General features: G+C 43.0%; 1 protein-coding gene across 2 annotated transcripts in view; it reads left to right on the top strand.

Annotated features, from left to right (window-relative positions):
* LOC118397520 (kin of IRRE-like protein 3) overlaps positions 1–22,208 on the top strand; it is a 217,389-nt gene that overhangs the window by 104,520 nt on the left and 90,661 nt on the right. For both annotated transcript variants that reach the window (XM_035792379.2, XM_035792378.2), the window contains exon 2: positions 16,924–17,073. In XM_035792379.2, coding sequence (XP_035648272.1) covers positions 16,924–17,073 — 150 coding nt within the window. The remainder of the gene's footprint in view (positions 1–16,923; positions 17,074–22,208) is intronic.

Below are 22,208 nucleotides of genomic sequence, written 5' to 3'. Positions count from 1 at the left end.
GGGTAGTTTAACGGAGCATCCTAATCACTGTTAGTATGCCTGTTGTTCCCACTGCTAATTTCACCTAGCTGTGCTCTAGCTCGTCACCTACAGTAAACAAGCCACATACCCTATGTCCTACAAGTGGAAGGCAGCAGAGCAGGGACATGGGCAGGGACATGTTAGTCCACCCCAGGGCACCAGTCCAACTCACTCAGCCTGGCTGGAACAGTGTTCCCCCTCACAGCAGCATTTTCACACTGTGTGCCAGTCCACATTTGGGTTGAGTTGAGGTGAGTGCCCCCTGTGCCTGGGAGGGAGGCAGGAGAGCTAGCACAGACATGGCTGGGCAGGATCCTTCTTGCAAGGATTAGCCTGCTAAAGGTCAGACTAGCTGTCAGAGCAGGGCATGAGTTCTAATCTCCCTCTCTCCATCTGACCTTTCCAGGGCTACATTAGCTCCATCAGTGGCTGCTGAGGTTACAATGCTACACCATGCAGAATCTGCCAACTTGTGGGTGTGATAGGTGGCGTTTTGCAAGTTAGCAGGGCTATAGCTGCTTTAACCTGTGTGACAGTGAGGAAGGGTAATATCCTCCTAGTGCAGGAGTTTAGTGTAGGAGGTTAAATGAATGAGTCACCAGTTAGGCTAGGCTAACAGGCCTGTCAGCTCTCTGTGCTCCAGCTCCAGCCAGTCATAATGGTCGCCCTCTCCTCGTGAAGCCCTCTAGCTAATTGGTTTAGAACACGTCATCATCACCACTTAGGGTGGTTAAGACATGCCACATACCTCAGTAGGCACACATTCCAGTGGAGAGGAGAGCAAGGCTTCCTATATCATCAACAGGTTTAAATGGATCTCATTGCGACATAATGAGGTATATATAACCTCTGTGGAGGGAAGTGGATGGCACAATTTCTAAGACTAACTTCTGGATTCTGAGTCGGATACAGTACAGTATATCCCCATTACGCTCTCATTAGATAGAGACAAGGCCATTGTTGAACATTTTCCCACTTCACTGTTCACTTCTGGCCTTTTCCTACCCTCATCAAGTCCAAGACGATCTATGTCGAGCAGGATTCTTCACCAGGGACCATCCTCCTTCTGCAGTGTTAATGAGACTGGAACCGTGGGCCCATTTGGTCACACAGACATTAAACCATTGTTAGGTACACAGTTAATTATCACTTGTTAACTCTGTATGAAACAGTTAGGGAACCTCCCAAGCCCACTGAGGTAGAAAGTGGTGCACAAGCAGTGTCTGAACTCTGCTTTGGGTCCTGCGGTGCCCGGGCTACCACTGTCACAGCTGGTCGGGGAAGTACCCCAGTGTATAATCACTTCAATACCATTAGTCAGACAGGACCCGACAAAGCTAAAGTTTACCTTTGTTGGAAGCTGTGTGTGTGAGTCAGTGAGCTCATGCCATGCGTGTTGATTCGCAGGAGCATGTCTAAAATACATGACATGTTGGGATTGACAGGAGTATGAAGGAGACATCAGATTAGCAAGGGGAAGAGTAAGATGCTGTAGATGGGTTTCAAAACTCTCTGACTTTCAGGAGCTGAATTATTGCCCCAGGCAACGCTTCCGGCAACAGAACTTTCAAGAGGTGGGGAGTTGAAGTCATAAGGTGGGGAACCGTGCAAAAAGGCTGTCCTGTGGCTTCACACTCCAATGCACCAGTTGTGGATGGGGATCTGACATGGGCCCCAGAGGGAAGGCCTGCAGCCCAGAGTGAGTGAGGGTAACTTGGGAGAAGACTCCCCTGAGCTACGACATCAAACCTCTAGCACTCCTCAGAGGACTGGCTCTCTCTGTTCACTATTATCCAGACAATGCCCAGTCTTAACACCATCGTCAGTCTCCAGATGCCCCCAAGGCTCATGCAGTCAGGGTGGAGTAGTGTGGGTGATGTAGTACCTTTGAAATGACTGGAGATTGAGATGTGCTGTGAGATACAGGTCCCTGCCTTTTTTGAAAAGTGTTATCTATAGTGCAGATTCCACTTCCAACAGTATACTAGTGGGATGTTTTTATTTATAAAGAAAATAACTTTTATGTTGAGAACAAAATATTTTTAGGGTGGGTTTGACTTAAGAGCAACACCTTCACCTAGCAAAATGGTGACATTTGGCTCTCTCACTGAATCCAGCTATTGCATAATTTGTTTTCTCCTTCACTGAAACACAGTAGTTTGATAAACAGTGTTTTGAAGATCACCCTAGAACTGGTAGGATAACTGGTAGGATAACTGGTAGGATAACTGGTAGAATAACTGGTAGGTTAACTGGTAGGATAACTGGTAGGATAACTGGTAGAATAACTGGTAGGATAACTGGTAGAATAACTGGTAGGATAACTGGTAGGATAACTGGTAGAATAACTGGTAGGATAACTGGTAGAATAACTGGTAGGATAACTGGTAGGATAACTGGTAGGATAACTGGTAGAATAACTGGTAGGATAACTGGTAGGATAACTGGTAGGATAAGCACGCATCTCTCAGGTGAAAAATGCAAGAATAAAGAGGAGCATTTCCATTGATTTATTTCACGTCTGATTAATACTGATGCATTCTGGGGCTATTTGCACACAGAGTCTCTGGCAAACCTTTACCCTCTCGTTTACGTCACTGCCTAAATGCTGTGCCCACAGAATAAGGCACAGCTGTGCACTTAATGGAATTTGTTAATGTACTGTAAAGGACATAAAATATAAATGGCTTCGTTTTCTGCAAGCTCCCTCTTTTATATAATATGTTTTATATGTTGAATTCCCATTTATTTATTTGAAGGCAGGTGTGATTTATGTCCTCGCAATTGCTGTAAAGTCGTTACATTGAAAAGCTAATTCTGTTTTGATTGAGTGATTTTCCTGAAAATGGTGTCGTGTACAAGGTAGCAGCATGATAGCACATCCAAATTGAGATGTGTTTGGTCCCATTTGGGCATGGATATGCACTTCTGTAAAAACCCATTTGAAGAAGACATCCAGGGAGTTGCCAGAAATTGCCAACCCTGTCTGGTCCTCTCTGAGACAGAACTCTCTGTCATTGTGTCACGCCCTGACCTTAGAGAGCCTTTTTTATGTCTCTTTTTGGTTTGGTCAGGGTGTGATTTGGGTGGGCATTCTATGTCCTTTATTTCTATGATTTGTGTTTCTATGTGTTGGCTGGGTATGGTTCTCAATCAGGGACAGCTGTCTATCGTTGTCTCTGATTGGGAATCATACTTAGGTAGCCCTTTTTCCCTCCTTTCAGTGTAGGTAGTTAACTTTGTTTATGGCACTTGTTTTGTTTGTGACATTTTAAAAATAAAGAAAATGTACGCTCACCATGCTGCACTTTGGTCTACTTCCAACGACAGCCGTGACACATTGACAGGTCATCTCATTCTATAACCTTTAGCCCACATCCCCTCCTCTGTAGCACAGAAATGCTAGACCATGTCCAGACATTCAAGGAAAGTCCATAATCTTGTCTTTTTTTCAGTAATAGGATATACTGTATGTAAAAAAAATTCAAAAGGGCTTCCTGGATCTTAACCCACCTTCCCCCATTTTCAGTAAAACATTAATACAATGCTGTCAGGGAAGGATTCAAAGACAGACGAAGGAGGTCCACATTCAATTATTTTTACCTTATATACACTTATGGTGAAGTGTGCACTTGAGGGATAATGACTTTCTTTAGCCATGTGTTATAGCGCCCAGGACTGAAATGGATCTCTTCATTACGAACTCAATGGATTCCTTTTAGCGAAGGTGTGGTGTAAGGCCGCTTTGACTCAGGATGCTATCTCATGTCAGCAGCCTCATACACATCTTATGATAAAGCCTCCTCCCCCCCTCGTCCTGTAATAACAGCCCTGTCTCTGACAGGTTGCTACCTGCAGTCTGCCTCTCATCTCCAGTCTCACAAAGGCTTTCCTCTCTAATGCTACAGATAGTGTTGGGAGATGGATGCTGCTCAAGTCAAAGAAGTACATTAGCGACACTTCCATCACTTGCATTCTTTATGTGCTACGAGTCCTCAACCCCCAGACTTGAGTTGAGATAAGAGAGCTCTAATGGTTACACAAACATTGTCCCCATCGGGACGATGTAGTTGAACTCTGACCCAGAACCCTCTCTCTGTGTGTCTGTCTCTGCCATACGAAGTCTATTTCCTACTGGCAGGGGAAGAGTGAAGCGTTACAAATGCATCACGACTAGATTGGAGAGCAGTTGCACTTAGTGCTAGGCTGCTCTGACAAAACAAATGTGGCAACATACCGTCTTAAAGGATAAAACCATGTAATGTGGTCCATTTGGTGATGTCCAGTGACAGCTGTGAGATGGAACTCTGTACTTAACTTAATGCCACACAATGCTACGTATTGGGAGAAAACAAAAGGGACTGCAGGCTGTTGTAACCTGGTGGTGGCTACACACACACACGCACACACACACAGAGAAAAACTAAGCAAAACAAAGAAACAAATGATTTGTCATTATTTGTCACAATATCCAAATCCTAATCACAGCTTATATGACAATAAATAAGCATGGGATCATTATGTCAGAGTTCATGGTGATGGTGGTGGGATGGCTTCTTAGTGGTAATGGCTATGGCAGCGCTGTTGTCGTTGTTTTGATTTAACCTGGCAGTTTTGCTGTGGCGAGCAGCTCCCCCAAATCAAGGCTAAGTGGCGGATTCATCACTATCCCGCCGACACAGAACACTCGCCTGGTGGTGACACTGTGGCGGCCACTGATTGGGACAAATACGTCTCCCTCTGGTGTCAGCTCTCATTCACCTATCTGAGCGTCGGTTGAAAGAAAGACAAATGTTTTGATTAGGGGCCTTTCTCAATGTCACGGCGGCCAGCGGATAAAAATGAGACGAGGTCCTCGCTAAGGGAGCAGCAGAGATGGGGGAAGAAGAGGAAAATGGATGTATCCGCTGTCTGGAGGGCATTAAATGGGCTTTTTATGAGCGAGAGAAAGCGTCAACAGTACAAGCATCTATTTTAATGAGTCCCGTATCCCATTGCCAGAGGATCATTTTTAACCTTTGCTTGGTAATACCATTTCCAATAACATGATATTCGGAAAACTATAAACAATAACATAAGCCACATTACTGCTGCCTTCATGATAAAACATTATGTTTAGACTGCATGGCATTGTATTGATCAATCTTCTTGCCATAGATTCTTAGATTCTCCTCTGGTAGTGTGAGGGAAAGGCCATCTATGGGGAGAGATTCTTCCTGCGTAGACAATTAGGAGCCTTGGTGACAACAGTGATGTAATCACCATGGCCTTCACTATAGTACACCTGGCTCTGGCTGGGAGCATACGTTTGAACGGTTTACCTTACGCCCACCCATGTCTCATCAACCCTCCTATCCATCTCATCTCCTTGCCATGTAACTATCTGTCAGTTATTCCCGCTTAGCTTTCCAACTTCTGATGCCATCCATGAGGAGTCTAGGCCAGGATTGGAATCACATTTCTCTTGGAGCATGGAAGCATTAGCAGTCTTATTTCACCAGCAATATATGAGTTGTGGTGCTCTCTCTTGCTTTTTCCTCTCAGACAATAATTCATTATAGCAGACCCCTGTAGAGCCACCCAGGAACCTTTCAGAATTCCTCAGATGTGCTTTAATGGACCTGACCCCCTGGCTGATCACACACTGAACAGGAGATGTATTAACTTGAGCCATCTCCAGCCGGCTTTGTTCCTAAAAAGAGTCAAAAATGTATTTTGATTTGTAAAGTTGCTCTATGATTTTTTTACCTCCCCCTATTCTTTCTCCCTCCTTCCTGGCTGGCGGCCTTGGGCTGTGTTTTAGTCTTTTGTACTTGCAGCAGGAGAATCAATCGAAGGAATCAAAGTCGCTGAGGATACATTTCTCTCTCTCTCCTACACCCTCCACTCTTGTTCAATCAGCCAAACACTAGGCAGACTGAACCCAGCATCTGATATAGAACACTTTTTCTCCCACGGAGAAATTAATGCACTTTTTTATGTTGGGTTTGAGAGAAAAACCTTGAAGAATTTGACACATCAACAGCATGCTGTAGAAAACGTTCAACAACTTGAGCTGCATTTGCGCTTCTGTGTTGCACTTCTCAAACAATACTCAATTGTGGCTAAATGAGAATGGTGTCAATCAATTACATTTGGCAAGGCCAACTTTTTAATTGTCATTGGGACAAACCAGGCCCAACTGTGAAGCAGCAGAAAATACAGCAATACTTTATTCCCATTGTTATTTTGGACACAGCAAGTCGGCAAAGGAAGGACACATTGTAGAACAATACAAGTCGAGAAGGGAGAGACCACTTATGGGACAACTTAGTATGTTGAGCACTGCTAGCATTATAAAGCTGAACTAAAGAGCCATCATCAACGCTTACATTTAATTGCTTACACCATTTATCACAAACTCCCAATTTCCCAGTATACCTTTTCCTGTCTACTGTAACAATTAAATAAAGCTGACAAATTAGTGTCCTCATCCAGTTTAAGTGTTTGGGGATTTGCACCCTCTACGTAAGCTCGCTGACTTTGTCATCTCTATATTTCTCAGTAATAAGATTCACAAAACACTTTTCAGGGTGAAGACATCTTCAAAACAAACTCCCTGTAGACAAGGTGTTGCATGTGCTCCAAGATACATTTAGTAGGAAAGAAACGCCTTCCACACAGAAGAATGTGTGATGCTGATAATATTTCATTCTCTTTACAATACTGGGGTTGACAGCTTTAGTAGGCTGATCAAATATCACTGCATATAGTTCAGAACTTGACATACATATGTTAACTTGGTTAGGTTATCTCTATTTATTAGACCCTGAACGTGAATTGTACACATTTCCTCACCTTTCATGACACAGCAGTTATGCCTTTGGGCTTATTTCAAAACACTTCATCTGTCTTTCGATTTAATTTTTGTCAAAAAGGAGATAGTCGCTCAATGCCTTGAACCCAATATGCCATGAAAGCCGTATCTTTTATCTCATCAACCCACAAAATATGAGCTATGGCTTGACAAAGGGCTGTGTGGCTCTCGACCTGTTGTGACACAGCATGTAATGGAAAATTGGACTCTCCCTTTAAATGTATGATGTGTCCATTGAAGGAAGGCCCTCTCTATAGCACATCCATCAAGCAACTCAACCGAGGCTGGCCAAAGATCTCATCTCTCAATAATGAATCTGATCAATCCCAATAAAAGCACATTGTGACTGGACATTTCAAGGTCCATCAAGAGTTTCACTACACAACTATTCAAAGAAAGTGCTTGGTCTTAATGTCTCAGCTACAACCCCATTGTGATATCTCCTTGAAGCCTTGCCATTACACCTTTTATTATTTTTACCTAAGTCAGTTAAGAACAAATTCATATTTACAATGATGGCCTAGGAACAGTGGGTTAACTGCCTGTTCAGGAGAATGACAGATTTGTACCTTGTCAGCTCAGGGATTTGAACTTGCAACCTTCCGGTTACTAGTCCAACGCTCTAACCACTAGGCTACCCTGCCGCCCCATTGCACTGTGTGATGGAGAGGCCTGAAGAGCCAGGGAGGAAGTTCATAGAGAGAGAACATAATTGCAATGCTGGGGAAACAGAAGGGGCCCTTCTATTTCAATCAGACACATCTGATCTTCACACTCCTTCTCCCCATTTTTCATTACCATCTCTTTTATGTTTTTACTTGTCATTATGAAAAACTCAAAGCTTCTAAAAAAATTTTTTTTTTAAAGAAGTAAAGTTTGCAAAGATAGCCTCTGGGTTTTCAATCAATACACGTCCTGAGAGACTGCTGTGTTACATTGCATTCTATGCTAAGTGAACTGTTATGTCTGTTCAACTGGAGTTACCTTGGAAACAAGCCCATGGTACTATCTTTATCCATGACAGTAATCACAATCGCTGGTCAGATTAGTCCCATTGTTTACAGCAAAAAGCCCTAATAAAATATGATAGGCCAACTTTATATTTATCTCTACTACATTTGAACACTTAAAAACTCAAAAGGCTGTCTGGCTAGCCATTTCCATTAGCCCTCCTTCCTGTCTATTATAAAAATGTGGAAACAGAATTAACTTAGGACAGAACATAACTTAAGAATCCGTTCTTTAACTTTTGAAGCCTTAAAGCTCTTTTGACTTGATTTTATGCCAACTGAAAGAAAGATGCAGGCCAGAAAGATTTAATAAAGGTTTCTGGCACTAGATACTCGAATGTCTGTATTCCGTAGAAACAATATTTTTTCTTTCTGCGCCTGTGGCTGATGATAGAGAGTGTGTCTATGAGGCTGTCTCTCGTTGCCATTTGTAATTTTTTGAACTCATCATTGGAAGCAATCCGTCTTGATTGTGCCTCAGCAACTGTCCTGTTCCACTAACGAGCAGGGCGAGAGCGGGCATAAATACACAGGTTTCCCGCGGCTGCAGTGTTTATCTTTCCTGCTCCATGTATTTACAGTCTCAGAGACAAATCTTCATAAGAACAGCAGCCATCACATGGCAGAGAGGGCCTGGTGGATATGTTGGCTTATTTGTTTTAGCAGTGGCCGGGTGAGGAAAATGGGTTCGTACATTCTGAGGGAAGATAAAGACATCAATGCAATGCCTCATCTAATGGATTCCACAGCCACTTTATGAAATGTTCATTATTGCTAACTATTGCTATATCTTTGCAAGCTGTGGCTGAGGGATTCAGTTTTGTCCACATTGATGAAGTATCCAGAAAAGCCAATACATGATGTAATGTGCAGCTCAGACAATTCATATAATTATTCAGGCAGGAGAGAAGAGAAAAAACTTGAGGCTGGTCTGAACCTAGTCTGAATCTATAAAAAATCTAACTTCGAACTTCATCGTTTTGGCCCATCATCACTAATACATAGAATTGTAGCTTTTTCATGAAGACGTGGATTCTTTCCTGGTTGCCGCGAAAAACAATGTTCCATGATGATCACCCTAATTTCTAATGGACTTTCAAAATGCTTGTTCTACATCAAATGTAATTGTCAGTAACTGGGATAGAGACAAAAGCAATTCGAATGAATTTGATTTTCTGAACAGCTCACTTAAAGCCTTTCAGTGCATAGGCTTCAGGTGTAATACCAGTTAATTTACATCTGCATATCAAAAGTGAGTTATTCTTGGCTGGCAAGCTAACCATTTGTCCATCTCCAGGCCCTTTCATTTGAAGTGTCAGTTAGTCAGACTGCTTCAGACATTCTGTGCTCAAAGAATCCCTCTGAAGAGATCCAGAATATTTCAGAAGATAAAAAAATGAAGAATAGCAAAGTGTCTTATCTTGCTTTCAAGCAAACATAATTTAAAGGCTATTATCTACCACGAGAGCTTGGACTATAAGGTTCTATCTGCTAAAAGATGATTCTGACAAAATGTACTTTTCATTTCCAAACCCTCATTGGTTTGAATGGTGTAAGCAATTTTGTTTCTTGTGTTCTTTTGAACTTAACAACATGCATTGGGATATTTAGAGTACTATATACTGTAGGTAGAGAACATCGAACAGAACAAGGCTTTGTGAATAACAAAATGGCAACAAAAATGACTATAGAACCAAGCTCATATTACGATACTTGTGTGTACATCTGTGTGTGTGTTCGAATGCAATGAAATATCAAGGTGACCAAACATCAGGAAAGTGACCTTATAATTGGCATATTAAGCTCTATTAAGAAGTCAATTAATGATAAATAATTGAAAAGTTAATATGGGACTGACTGGCGTGGTGACCCGCAATCTCCTCAGTACTATTTTCCTATGTCATTAATTATTATAATATCATAATAGATAAGATTATAATGACCATTGATTTGAAGTTGACCTTCAGAACATGACAACATGTAATCAGGTCCCAGTATGATGTCATAAAGATAAGTATATCATAGCAAAGGAATCCATTAAATCTCTAACTCGTCCATTTTAGTCTTTTGTGGGGTCCCAGGGAATATCATACAGTATGTTAGCTATCTCAAAAGGGGATGACTATATGGCGTGATTTCAGTGCCAACAGTGCTCCCCAGAAGACCCTTATTTTTCCATCTGATTTGTGTTTAGCACAATGGAGATAGATGAGGTGTAGGGCCTCAGCCGTGGCCTCACCTTGCTGTAGTTAAAGTTAGTCAAACGCTTCATGCATCACATCCTCATAATTGTCCAGCCTCACCTCACTTCCTGTCAGCCACTTAGTCCCCATAGTCCAGTCTAGAAGTAATGGTAGAAACAAAGGAGATTGATAAGTAGTGCATGGAGTCAGTATAGCGAAGCAACTAGCTAGCTTATCCTCATACCTAATGAAAGAAACTCAGGAAAATGCCACGACTTTGAGTATTATGCACTGTGGCTTTCTGCTTTATGCCCTACTAATTAATTGATGCACCTCACAGCACGGTTCTGTGAGGTAGTCGAATTAGTGATTGCGCTCCAGATAATTAAATGCGTCAATCATGGCCCCGGCACTGTCAGTCGGAGAGGGAGTGGTGGAGTGGTTAGTGTGTGACTGATCAGCGTGTGGCGATGAAGGGCAAGAGCATGTGTCTCTGTCTCCAGGAGGAAGGACAACTGGCGGCGAGATGGAGGGGGATGCATTGTACATTTCTGCTGTCAATCACAATGTGGCATTTTACTCTAATAAGTTGGAGGCAAGTCCAAATGATCGGGGTTTGAGTTGGAACAAAGCCATTTGAGGAGAAATTACATAGAATTGAGAGTGCTGTGTGTATGGTGTAGTCTAGTATGGCTTCAAAGATCATTTACTAATGTATGACGTTTATGACTCCCTCAGCAGAGACAGATGTAGTACAGACATTGTTTACAGTTGGGAATCACATTCAATTAATTCATTTAGTATTCTTGTTATCCTATTCCCATAAAACCCAGAAGTGAATACACTGAAATACATGAATCAGAAATCCTGACTTGATGCTACTGTGGGGACTCTTGAAACAAAAACTTCCTGCAGGGAACGTCTGTATTCCGATTAGATGTTATCAATGTGCAAAAATCCAATGACGTGGAAGTGCTGTCATATTTATGCCATTTTGTATCATATTCCCAGCAAAGGAAGATTCATTTTTAAAGTAAGACTGCATTCGGGCTCCCGAGTGGTGCAGCGGTCTAAGGCACTGCATCTCAGTGCAAGAGGCGTCACTACAGTCCCATCACATCCGTCTGTGATTGGGAGGCCCATAGGGTGGCGCACAATTGGCCCAGAGTTGTCCGGGTTTGGCCAGGGTAGGTCGTCAAGAATATATTCTGAACTGACTTGCCTCATTAAATAACGTTTTTTTATCTTTATTATAAAACTGTTAGTGCTGTCTGCCCTTCTGAAAGCAGTTATTTTAATCCTGGATTTTTAACACTTGTTGGTCCAGTTTAAAATGTACCTTCATCCACTGACCTCCCTGACCTGCTGGTCCACATTCTCTGGTGTCTTTCTTTTTTGTGGAATCTACACATCGCACATATGGATACACAGTTTTAAGATGTGCCTTGTTGGTGATTGAGTTAGGAGAATTAGGGAGCCAAAGCGATATATTGGGTGATAAGCCGGAAGGATGAGCTGTAGATAAACATTTGTCTATGGAGATATAGGCAGAGAGGTGGGGAGCTCAGATTGATCCAGACATCAGGTTAGGCCCAATAGGCAGAATTCAATTAGAGAGAGATGGGCTTAGATACAGTAATCCATATAGCTGGGGTTTGTGTTTACTTTGGTCCTCAGGCTTGGATTAGTGGAGAACTGCTGGAGTCCTTTTACCCATTATTGTGTCCTCAAATAACTCACATCGCCTCGGCACAGGTAAATTTAAAGCCTGTCGCTGCGATTAGATAATTTTCCTATCCTATCTTCAGTGGGGGACTTTTCATCTTTGGGCAGGAGGAAATGGAACTGTGGGGGCCCACTAGCTGAGTGGATGGTGATTCTAACATGACTGAGGTTGCCTTGGATGTTGAAAAGGAAAACACAATAATGATGGGATTTATTCATTAATTTCACACTCTCATTAGAGGTAGCTGGGCTCGGGAGACAGTCCCCATGGAAAACAGGCACAGGATTAGGAGACGGAGCTGCCCCAGCAAATGAATACACCGACACAGCATGCCCAGTGGGTGGGAGAGGAGGTATAGGGAGGGATGTTAGGAGGGGCAGGTGATTGGCATATCCATGCCAATGTAGCCGTCAGGGAAGCCATACCATGCGCTCGGCCAAAGTTGTCACAAAACTACCTTGCAAACAACTTCCCTATTGTACATTCCACCTTCTCCCTAGCTCTCTCAGGGCTGAGGAAATGTGAAGACCAGGGGGATAATAGTCCCTGCTTATGATCCGTAGCTGAGCTTCAGGCAACGCGGACGGCATGACAGGCGTTGGGCGGCCGCCGCTCTGATTAGTAATCTCAAGTGGACTGGATGTGTGGCTCTAATGGTAATTTCTAGGTCTGATTGGCAGACAGCGGTGAGATTGGGGCCCGCAGCGAGGCCGTTAGCGCTGGGTGAAGTGTGTGTAGTGTGTGGAAACGCAATCACCATCCAACTGTAAACAAATGATCTGAAGTGAAATGTAAACATTAGGTGAAGGCAATGTACTCATACAGGCATTATGTGGCCCTGCTCAGCGCCTCTAACAGCCTGCTTCCTCCAGAACCCTCAGCCCTTCATTCCCAATCATAGGTCTGCCGCCTTTAATTAATCAATTGACCCACAGAGTTCAATCAAAAGGCATTGTGTGAATGAGCAGTGATTTGTGTTAGTTAAATAGGGAGAGATGCAGCTGCAAGTTCACTCAGGGGTTGAGCAGAGGTCGGGAGGCTGATGGGTCAATGGTGAGAAGTATTCATGTACTATATGGCCCTACTTGAAAAACAACAAACGATAGACCCCATTTATTCTATTGCTGCGGACAGAGACGCGCCAAGGTATCATGTAGTGGCACTCTGATATCTCCATCTGAGAGAAACATACCTCCCATTCACAGAAAAATTGAGACTTAACTGGTCAGCGCTTTTTTTATATAATTTCTTTGTGAAAACGGGTGAGAGGTTTAAGCTTCAGGAGGTGTTGCTAGGTGGGGAAGCCTCCCTACCTCCCTCCTTCAGGTTGTTGTCAGAGATCGTCACCTGGTGTCTACACTATCTCTACAAATGCCACCACATTCCTACACACATACACACACACACACACCTGACCCCTCTAATCAGGCCCCATTTATCTCAGCATATTGCTTTGTCTAGACATATCACAAGGCTCATTCTCATCTTCCTCCATTAGCAGAAGTTAATAAAGCGTTATTAAGAGGGATCTCTGCTCTCTTCTGTCTCCTCCAGCACCTGAGCCTCACTGAAATCAGCATTCTCTCCAGCTACCAGCACCTCCAAAACCCCACCATTTTTTTCATTCACTGTCTATTTGTTATTATAAAATCGGCTGGGTTTTTCTTGCTCCACTTTAGTTTTTTTTGTCTCTCACTCCTCATTTTTGATCATCTGGTGTTATCGACCCACCATTCTTCTGCATGGGGAGAGGAGGAGGAGAGGAGGAGAGGAATCTGTTGTCTCCACTCCACTGCACGTCATGCTCGGCTGCCCCTGCAGCTGGCCCAGCGAGGAAAGGGGGGAGGTAAATGAGGGGGCTCCGCTAAAGCCGCCCTGCTGTCCAACGGAGCCGAAAGCTGGCAGATGCGACAGAGCCTTGTACGACGCACAGGGCTGTGACTTCACCGACACTGCTGAAGGACCTCCAGTATTAAATGGGCTTACTCTGCTCCCCCATCCCCCCCATCCTCCCTAACCCCCACCCCTACCCTGTTCTCAGTGCTCCTCTGGTGACCTACCTATGTGGACTGCCATAGATAGCCTTTTTACGTGAATGAAGCAGATCTCCATTTTGCTGGTCAGGTGGCCACACCAGGTGTACCTTGTTTTTCTCTGTGGGTGGGCACCTCTTAATCTCCCAGCTTCTCTCTCCCCCTCTCTCTCTCTCTACCACAGACTTCTGCAGCCCTCCTACGTCTGTATGGGTCTATGAGAGGCTGTACTCTTGAGAAACCTCTGTGCTCCCGCATTTATGTCTGTGGAGAATGGCTCTTTCATCAACTAAGGGGGTGGTTTATGAATACTGGGGGGTTAACAATAGCTTTGGCATTGTTTGATCTAGTCTCTATTCACCTAGTGAACCTGGAATTTGTGCATAATGTGTGTAGTGTGCATATTTCCTTTATGCAGATTTTAGAATATTAACTTGAAAATCTGTTGCCAATTGGATGGAAACCAAGCTACTGTCTTGAAACAGAGTATCTCCAGAAGGGAATATTTAGGTTAGCATGTTTTTTTGGCAGGAGTTTTTAGGCATTGAATTATTTTTCATTACCATTTTAATTAGATGTTAGTAGTAATTAAAATAATCATCCTAGGCTGTGAATAATAATAATTACTGGTGAGTTGAAGACCTGATGCAGGAGGAAGGGAGGCTGTGACAACCTCTGAGAAAATCATCCTAATCTGTCTAATTTGTTACAATGACGGGAAGGATTTTGACGGGGTGGGGAGAAGGGATTTGAACAGCGGGTTAGAAGATGGAGAAGGTATGGGGGTATTAGTGCTGCCAAGGCGGAGACGCCCCCGACATTAAATCAATTACAGCACAGGTTGAAGTGGTTGATAATAGCAATCCTGACTGCGAGGATAGAGAGCGGAAAAGAAGCTAATTTTCTTGCATTCTCTTCTTCTCTCACATGCCAAGAGATTTCACAAGCTGCCGTCTCCCCTACTATGTGTCTGAGCACTGACTGGTTCACTGCGTGCAGCCAAGATATACCCCTCCTAGGGGAGTCGGAACAAGGCTGTCTGGGTAGTATACCCAAGGCCAACACAACAAAAACGTCACAGGAAAACATGCCAGAGAGGCCCGTCGTGTTCCCAAAGATGAATAGCCCAGTATACTGTATGCTTACAGATTCTCAGCTCATTTTTTCAGATGTTGATTTATAATAATGAGGGCGCATGCACGAGATGCGGCATACAGTGGGGGAGAATTTGTATAAATCAACATGGAGACTTGTGTTTACCTTTTAACTAGCTGTCAGTCATGTTGCATCGGTCACAGGACTAAATATGACTGATGTGTTTACTAATGTAATACTTACACTGATGTAAAGACATTGTGTTTATATTTCTATCATCTATTATTGTCCCTCTCTCTGCTTTGTGTTAATGTTTTCTCTGTAATTGCTATCAGAAAATAGGAAAACAACAACCCAAAGCATGAAAGAACAGGATTATTGTAAACAATTCCAATATTTTGTGTAGATAGAGGTGCATTAAAGACAGGAACATCATTTACTATGTTTGTTGTTATTGCTATTATTGCAATCCGTTACCTTTCCTCTCCTATCTGCCACTTTTATTCCCCTTGGACACATTGCAACAGAATTATCAGGGGGGAAACACATACAGTATCTCTTCGTTATTTTCTTTGTTTGTGTGTGGATTGGGTTTTTTGTGTGTACATAAGAGGGAAAGCCAAGGCCATCCTAAGCTTTGCACAACAATTTCACTTGAAAGTTTTAAAAAATAAGATAAAAAGAACGGAGAGAAATCAACGAGAGTCCGTCTTATTGATCTGAGACCACATGTCACTTGTTACCCTCAGTCAAGATTCCTTCCTTATTCCCCCCCATCCCAAGATGCATTGCCTGTCTTTACATTATAGTATGCCGAACACCGGGCTTTACCTCCTGGTAAACACAATGTGCTGGAGAGGCTAACTTCTCAGCCAACCCCAGCTTCAGATGATGACAGCGAGACGCAAGCAGGCAAGAACTATGGCCCAGATGACAGGCTGACTTAAAAAGGCTTTTTTTCTCCCTGCTATTCCTCTCAGAAGACCTTCCAATTACCCAATGGTCTTTGTGCTACAGTGTGGTAGGATGCCAAGGAGAAGGGGATGGAGGGCTGCTGTTCAGGTGGACTCAGAGGGAGATAGCTTCAAAGATATCCGAGCCTCAACATGCTCACCAACACTCTGCATGTCAGTGACACTTCTCACTAAGTGCCATTCCCCGACTGCACCTCCAGTACCCCCTGTCCACCCCACCACCCCCTCCCTACCCCTAATGGGGTCCGTCACACCGCACTTTCTGCCTGAGCTCTGGTAGCACCATGCGTCTAATAAAGGGAATGGATGAAGTACATTAATGTGAGTGTGAGGGAATGTCTGCCAGAGATGTGGTGTTAGCAGACAGGGCTGTGATTTCGAGTGTGTGTCATGCGAGCAGCCAATCTGCATGTGTGAAATCCTATGTAAATGAAGATTGCTTTTCTGAGTAGAGTTTCAGCAAAGTGGAACAACTCTAATGCACCTATCTTGTTGGGTTAGGGGTTTGGTGTTTGCAACAGTCCTTTTGGGTTAGGTGTTTGTGCCAGTCTGTATGGGTTAGGTGTTTGTGCCAGTCTGTATGGATTAGGTGTTTGCACCAGTCTGTTTGGGTTAGGTGTTTGTGCCAGTCTGTATGGGTTAGGTGTTTGTGCCAGTCTGTATGGATTAGGTGTTTGCACCAGTCTGTTTGGGTTAGGTGTTTGGTGTTTGCAACAGTCCTTTTGTGTTAGATTTTTTGTTAGGTTTGGTGTTTGCACCAGTCTGTTTGGGTTAGGTGTTTGTGCCAGTCTGTATGGGTTAGGTGTTTGTGCCAGTCTGTATGGGTTAGGTGTTTGTGCCAGTCAGTTTGGGTTAGGTGTTTGTGCGAGTCTGTTTGGGTTAGGTGTTTGTGCCAGTCTGTTTGAGTTAGGTGCTTCCACCAGTCCTTTTTTGGTTAGGTGTTTTGAAGGTGATGTCTTTGAATGTCTTATAGAACTGGATCATAGTATCTGACTGTTCATCTATCTTTCTGTGTGTTTCTCCAGGGGTCCAGGCCATGTTCTCCCAGCAACCCCAGGACCTGGTGGTGGTGGCCGGTCAGCCCGTCACCCTGCCCTGCTCCATTCCTGGCTACCATGGTGTTGTCCTTTGGATCAAAGATGGCCTGGCTCTAGGCGTTGGCAGAGACCTATCAGGTAAGGTCAATCTCCTTCTGTCATGTGTCTGTTTCGGAATCCCATTTCCAATCGCTTACACGCCAGTAATATTACTTACTCGCTGTCATATATCTGTCAATGTTAGACTTCTACCTTCACTGCTTTTCATCTTTTGAAAGCTTAAGTCTTCTTTCTCATCGTAATAGAAATGTCACTGCAGGTAGATAAGCATACAGCACAATCCTATAATAATGCAGCACTGTGCATTAAATGTGGTGTTAACTTCATTGTAACCACAACACAAGAAGCTGAAATTCACTACTTTCATTAATCTGCATGCTCTGCCTTCATATTTAGCCTAACATTGAAGTGTTTGCAAGTCAAACATGAAGTAAAATTTGACAATAACAGTTACATGCATGAGATGTATTGACAAATGTCAATAAACAAATGAACAAAACCATGATAGAAAATGTAATCATAATAATGCTGTAAGTACAGAAATTGTTTACTCAGTGCGAAATGAATATCCAATTAGTAAGTGACAACTGTGTGGAGTTTAAAGTTTGTGACAGCAACTATGTGAGCTTACAGTATTATAGACAATATGGGATTTCTTATGATCTCTTTGTAGAAAAACCTCTCTATGTAGGAGAACCCCTGAGCGTCATAGAACAAAACAGATTCCATGTACAATGTTCGTGAGAGTCTCAGCATAATAGTGTGTAGCTCAAACCATTCGAATTCTACAGACATTGTTGTGAGAAGGACCCCTTTGGGATCCGCCCTTGTCTCACAAACACCACTCTAACTCAGGTCCCGTTAATCACACATACTGTGCTAATGGTTGGTATCAGCAGATGCAGAAGACATCATCCAATGGTACAACCCTGTAGCGCTAACACAGTGTTTAAAAGGGGTCCAAAACGCAGTGGAAATGGAATTGAAGATTTAATTACCACACTCCATTGTCCACCCCAAATATCTAGGGTCCAATAATATATGCAGTGAAATAACCCAGACAGTTGTATTCACTTTAGCACTACCAGAAAAATGAGGCCCCTTTAGTATCTAATAGAAAGATAAACCTAATTCAATAACAGTTTGTGTTGAGCAAAGAAGCCCCAAAATCAACATTAAATGTGAAATCAATATAGCCAGGGGTCACATTTCAAGTACTTTTAGCTAGTAAATTGGTTTTAGAAGAGTAACTCACAATCCAAATGAAATCGGGCCTCTTGTATTATTACCTTAATTGTTTAATTTTAAGTACCACTTACTGCTGCACTGTCATTTTAGTAACCTGCAGCCTCTCCACTTGACGCTGGCGCCTGATCCATATTCATGATACGCTATGACTATCTATTCTTCCAAATAAATATTTACAACCTTTTAACTTCCGACCTCTTGAGAGAGTAAATCCATATAGCTTGGAAAATCAGCAGTATTTTGAAAAATATATTTTAATTCGATTGACTTTAGAAATGGGATCCCTGGGATTCACAGCCTTAAACAGGGAGTAAGGGAGATGAGTCTGAAAACACCTCTCTTCCTCCATCACTGAGGGATCACTAGCCTGTCTCTCAGAGTACTTGCCATTCAAGTCATGGCAAAAAATCAACCGGGGCCCTTTAAAAGCGGAACCTCTTATGCTCCGTGTGATTAAATATGTATTCCACTAGAGATCTGGGGTCTCCTACCCTCTTACCTTCAGTGACTGCTCTAGTGTGCCTTTCTTTTCACCGATAGAGCTCTTTAATTAAACCTCACTGGACGACGGTGCCCAATAAATCCATTCCAGTCACCGGTCTGGCCCTTATCACACCCCGGGAGGCTGGGGAAGGCAGTAAACAATGGCCCAACAGTTTTGAAGTGGTCGGGAGGAGAGGGAAGAGAGGGAGAAGGACTTATGATAATGAGGAGAGAGAGAGAGGATGTGAGCGACTCTTAACGGCACATCAGCAGCAGTTTAACAGTCATGGGCGAGAGAATGTGGAGGGAGGCTGTGGACTGAACTCATTGTGTCTCCACCACGGTGAACCAACACTCCACTCTGTATGCGGATCAATGGCCGGGCCAGGACGCTCAGAGATGGGCAGAATCTGAATGCCACTCTCCATACAGCCTGTGTTGTTGAGATACATCGAATTGGAGAAGATTGCCATGGACGAAAGCGATCTTTATTAAAAAGCAACAGCATGGACAGGGTCTTAGAGCAGTATGAATGTCACTTTTTGAAATAAAGTGTACCATGGCTACTCTGTTTATTGTCTGTGCCTACGTCAACAAGCAATACAGTCGGCCATAAATAATGATGGCATATACACAGCTATATACACAAGAAAGCAGCTGTATACATAAAAGTGTGAGGCGTCTAATATTGTGCAGCGCATTTCAATATGGGACCCACTCTGCTATTCATAGAAGGAGCTGCGTTTGCAATAGCTCGCTCTGCCTGGGCCTGTTTCAATTCAGGGGAACAGTGATTAAAATGAGAGAAATCTTTCACTGTTCAGTCTGATAAATCAGAGGACAAAATAGGATGATTCCTATCGCTCCCTGAATTCCTGCTCATTCTCTTTGTGAAGCGCCTTCTATTCTAATTAAAGAGAGAAATGCAAAGCTGCACCAAATAACTGGCATGAATGGCATGAATATATCTCAAAACAGTCCATGGAGAGTGCCCACCGGTGTACGCTTTTGTGGAATGGAAACACATGAAATGATTGAAAAGCTAAGTCTTAGAATGTTCCAGATAGTGTTCTTAACATTCTAGACAGAGGTGTAGAGTTATTGGAATCTACCTGACACATGTGCTCCTCTGGCTTGTCCCCCAACAACAAATTAATTGGTCATCAATTTCCGAACACCAACTACCCTATTTCCATCCCTGGAGGTGTCAGTGTGAGACGTGTCCTTCCTGAATAGCGTAAATCACTATTCCCCTGCCTTTATTCATCGTCCCTTCCCCTGCCATTGATCCACCATAAAGACAAATCCATTTCTGTCCTAATGGATTCATTACACTTAATGGGGCTATTTTACATGGTTTTGCTTTAGTTAACAAACATTGTCTTTGAGATTCATTGAGATTAATGTGAGTTATACTTATACAACAGTGACATCCCTGAAATGTCCTCCCGTAGAATGAAGCAGTGTTGTTGTATGCTCTACACTCTACATAAGAATGCCATTGTGTGTATGATATGTTTGACATGAACGTAACCCGGTTATGACTGACTTGCCTAGTTAAATAAAGTTTTTTTTTAAAGTGTTTCATGCCATGGGACAACGGCGTCACTAAATCCACTAAGGTCTATTTAAAAGGCATTTAGATGCCATTAATAAACTGTTTTTTACATAAAGGTATTTTTGAAATTTACTCTCTGCAAGATTTATTGTATTACAACAGCACATCTTATTATGTGCAATCTGCTAGAGGGCAAGAGGAGTCAATTGACCAGGTCATTTGTTTATGTACATGAACAGGGAAACTCAGTGGGATGCTGTTGTATAGTACAACACAATATGCCTACAGTACATACACTATACAGTGCCTTGCGAAAGTATTCGGCCCCCTTGAACTTTGCGACCTTTTGCCACATTTCAGGCTTCAAACATAAAGATATAAAACTGTATTTTTTTGTGAAGAATCAACAACAAGTGGGACACAATCATGAAGTGGAACGACATTTATTGGATATTTCAAACTTTTTTAACAAATCAAAAACGGAAAAATTGGACGTGCAAAATTATTCATCCCCTTTACTTTCAGTGCAGCAAACTCTCTCCAGAAGTTCAGTGAGGATCTCTGAATGATCCAATGTTGACCTAAATGACTAATGATGATAAATACAATCCACCTGTGTGTAATCAAGTCTCCGTATAAATGCACCTGCACTGTGATAGTCTCAGAGGTCCGTTAAAAGCGCAGAGATCATCATGAAGAACAAGGAACACACCGAGCAGGTCCGAGATACTGTTGTGAAGAAGTTTTGTGTTGAATCACGCTTCACCATCCTGCAGTCTGATGGACTAATCTGGGTTTGGCAGATGTCAGGAGAACGTTACCTGCCCCAATGCATAGTGCCAACTGTAAAGTTTGGTGGAGGAGGAAGAATGGTCTGGGGCTGTTTTTCATGGTTCGGGATAGGCTCCTTAGTTCCAGTGAAGGAAAATCTTAATGCTCCAGAATACAATGACATTCTAGACGATTCTGTGCTCCTAACTTTGCGGCAAACCATTTGGGGAAGGCCCATTCTTGTTTCAGCATGACTATGCCCCCATGCACAAAGTGAGGTACATACTGAAATGATTTGTTGAGATCGGTTTGGAAGAACTTGACTGGCCTGCACAGTGACCTGACCTCAACCCCATGGAATATATTTGGGATTGGAATGCCGACTGCAAGCCAGGCCTAGTCGCTAAACATCAGTGCCCAACCTCACTAATGCTCTTGTGGCTGAATGGAAACAAGTTCCCGCAGCAATGTTCCAACATCTTCCCAGAGACTTGAGGCTGTTGTAGCAGCAAAGGGGGGACCAACTCCATGTTAATGTCAAAGATTTAAGAATGATTTAAGAATGAGATGTTCGACTAGCAGGTGTCCACATACTTTTGGTCATGTAGTGTATAAGGCAGATGGGATCACCTGTTACCATTTACAATGCTTACTGTGGAGATATTTATAATTTGTCCTGAGTTTACACAGGGTCACACCATTGCATTGTGCTTAAGCAGGTCCTTATACTTGAACACAACATGGAAGGATCTTTATTCAAAGCTTATATTCCAGGAATGGAGTCTCATTCAACTTCAGAGAATGATGTCAGTCAAGCAGAGCCATTGACTCACTGACTGCATCAACAACAGCATGGAACTCAAGACCAATGGTCATTAATGTTATTAAGCGAGTGATGCCCAGTTTAATCAACACAATATCAGAGTGACGTGTAACCTTTTTGACCTTCTTCTTCTTCTTCTGTATGGAAGCTTTTGTACCAATGTAAATAATAAGACCCAGAACTGTAAGCGGTATGTGGGCAGATGAAAGCGCTCTCTATCTGAGGATCTGGCTGTCCTATTAACAAAGGAACCACTCAGAGCTCACATAGCCAACACCCTCCTGTCTGTTTATTTGGTACCTCATTGTATGCTGGTCTTGTTATGTTTTC

The sequence above is a fragment of the Oncorhynchus keta genome, chromosome 18, assembly GCF_023373465.1.
Source record: "Oncorhynchus keta strain PuntledgeMale-10-30-2019 chromosome 18, Oket_V2, whole genome shotgun sequence".
Classification (NCBI taxonomy): Eukaryota; Metazoa; Chordata; class Actinopteri; order Salmoniformes; family Salmonidae; genus Oncorhynchus; species Oncorhynchus keta.
This window is presented reverse-complemented; position numbering and strand designations above follow the sequence as displayed.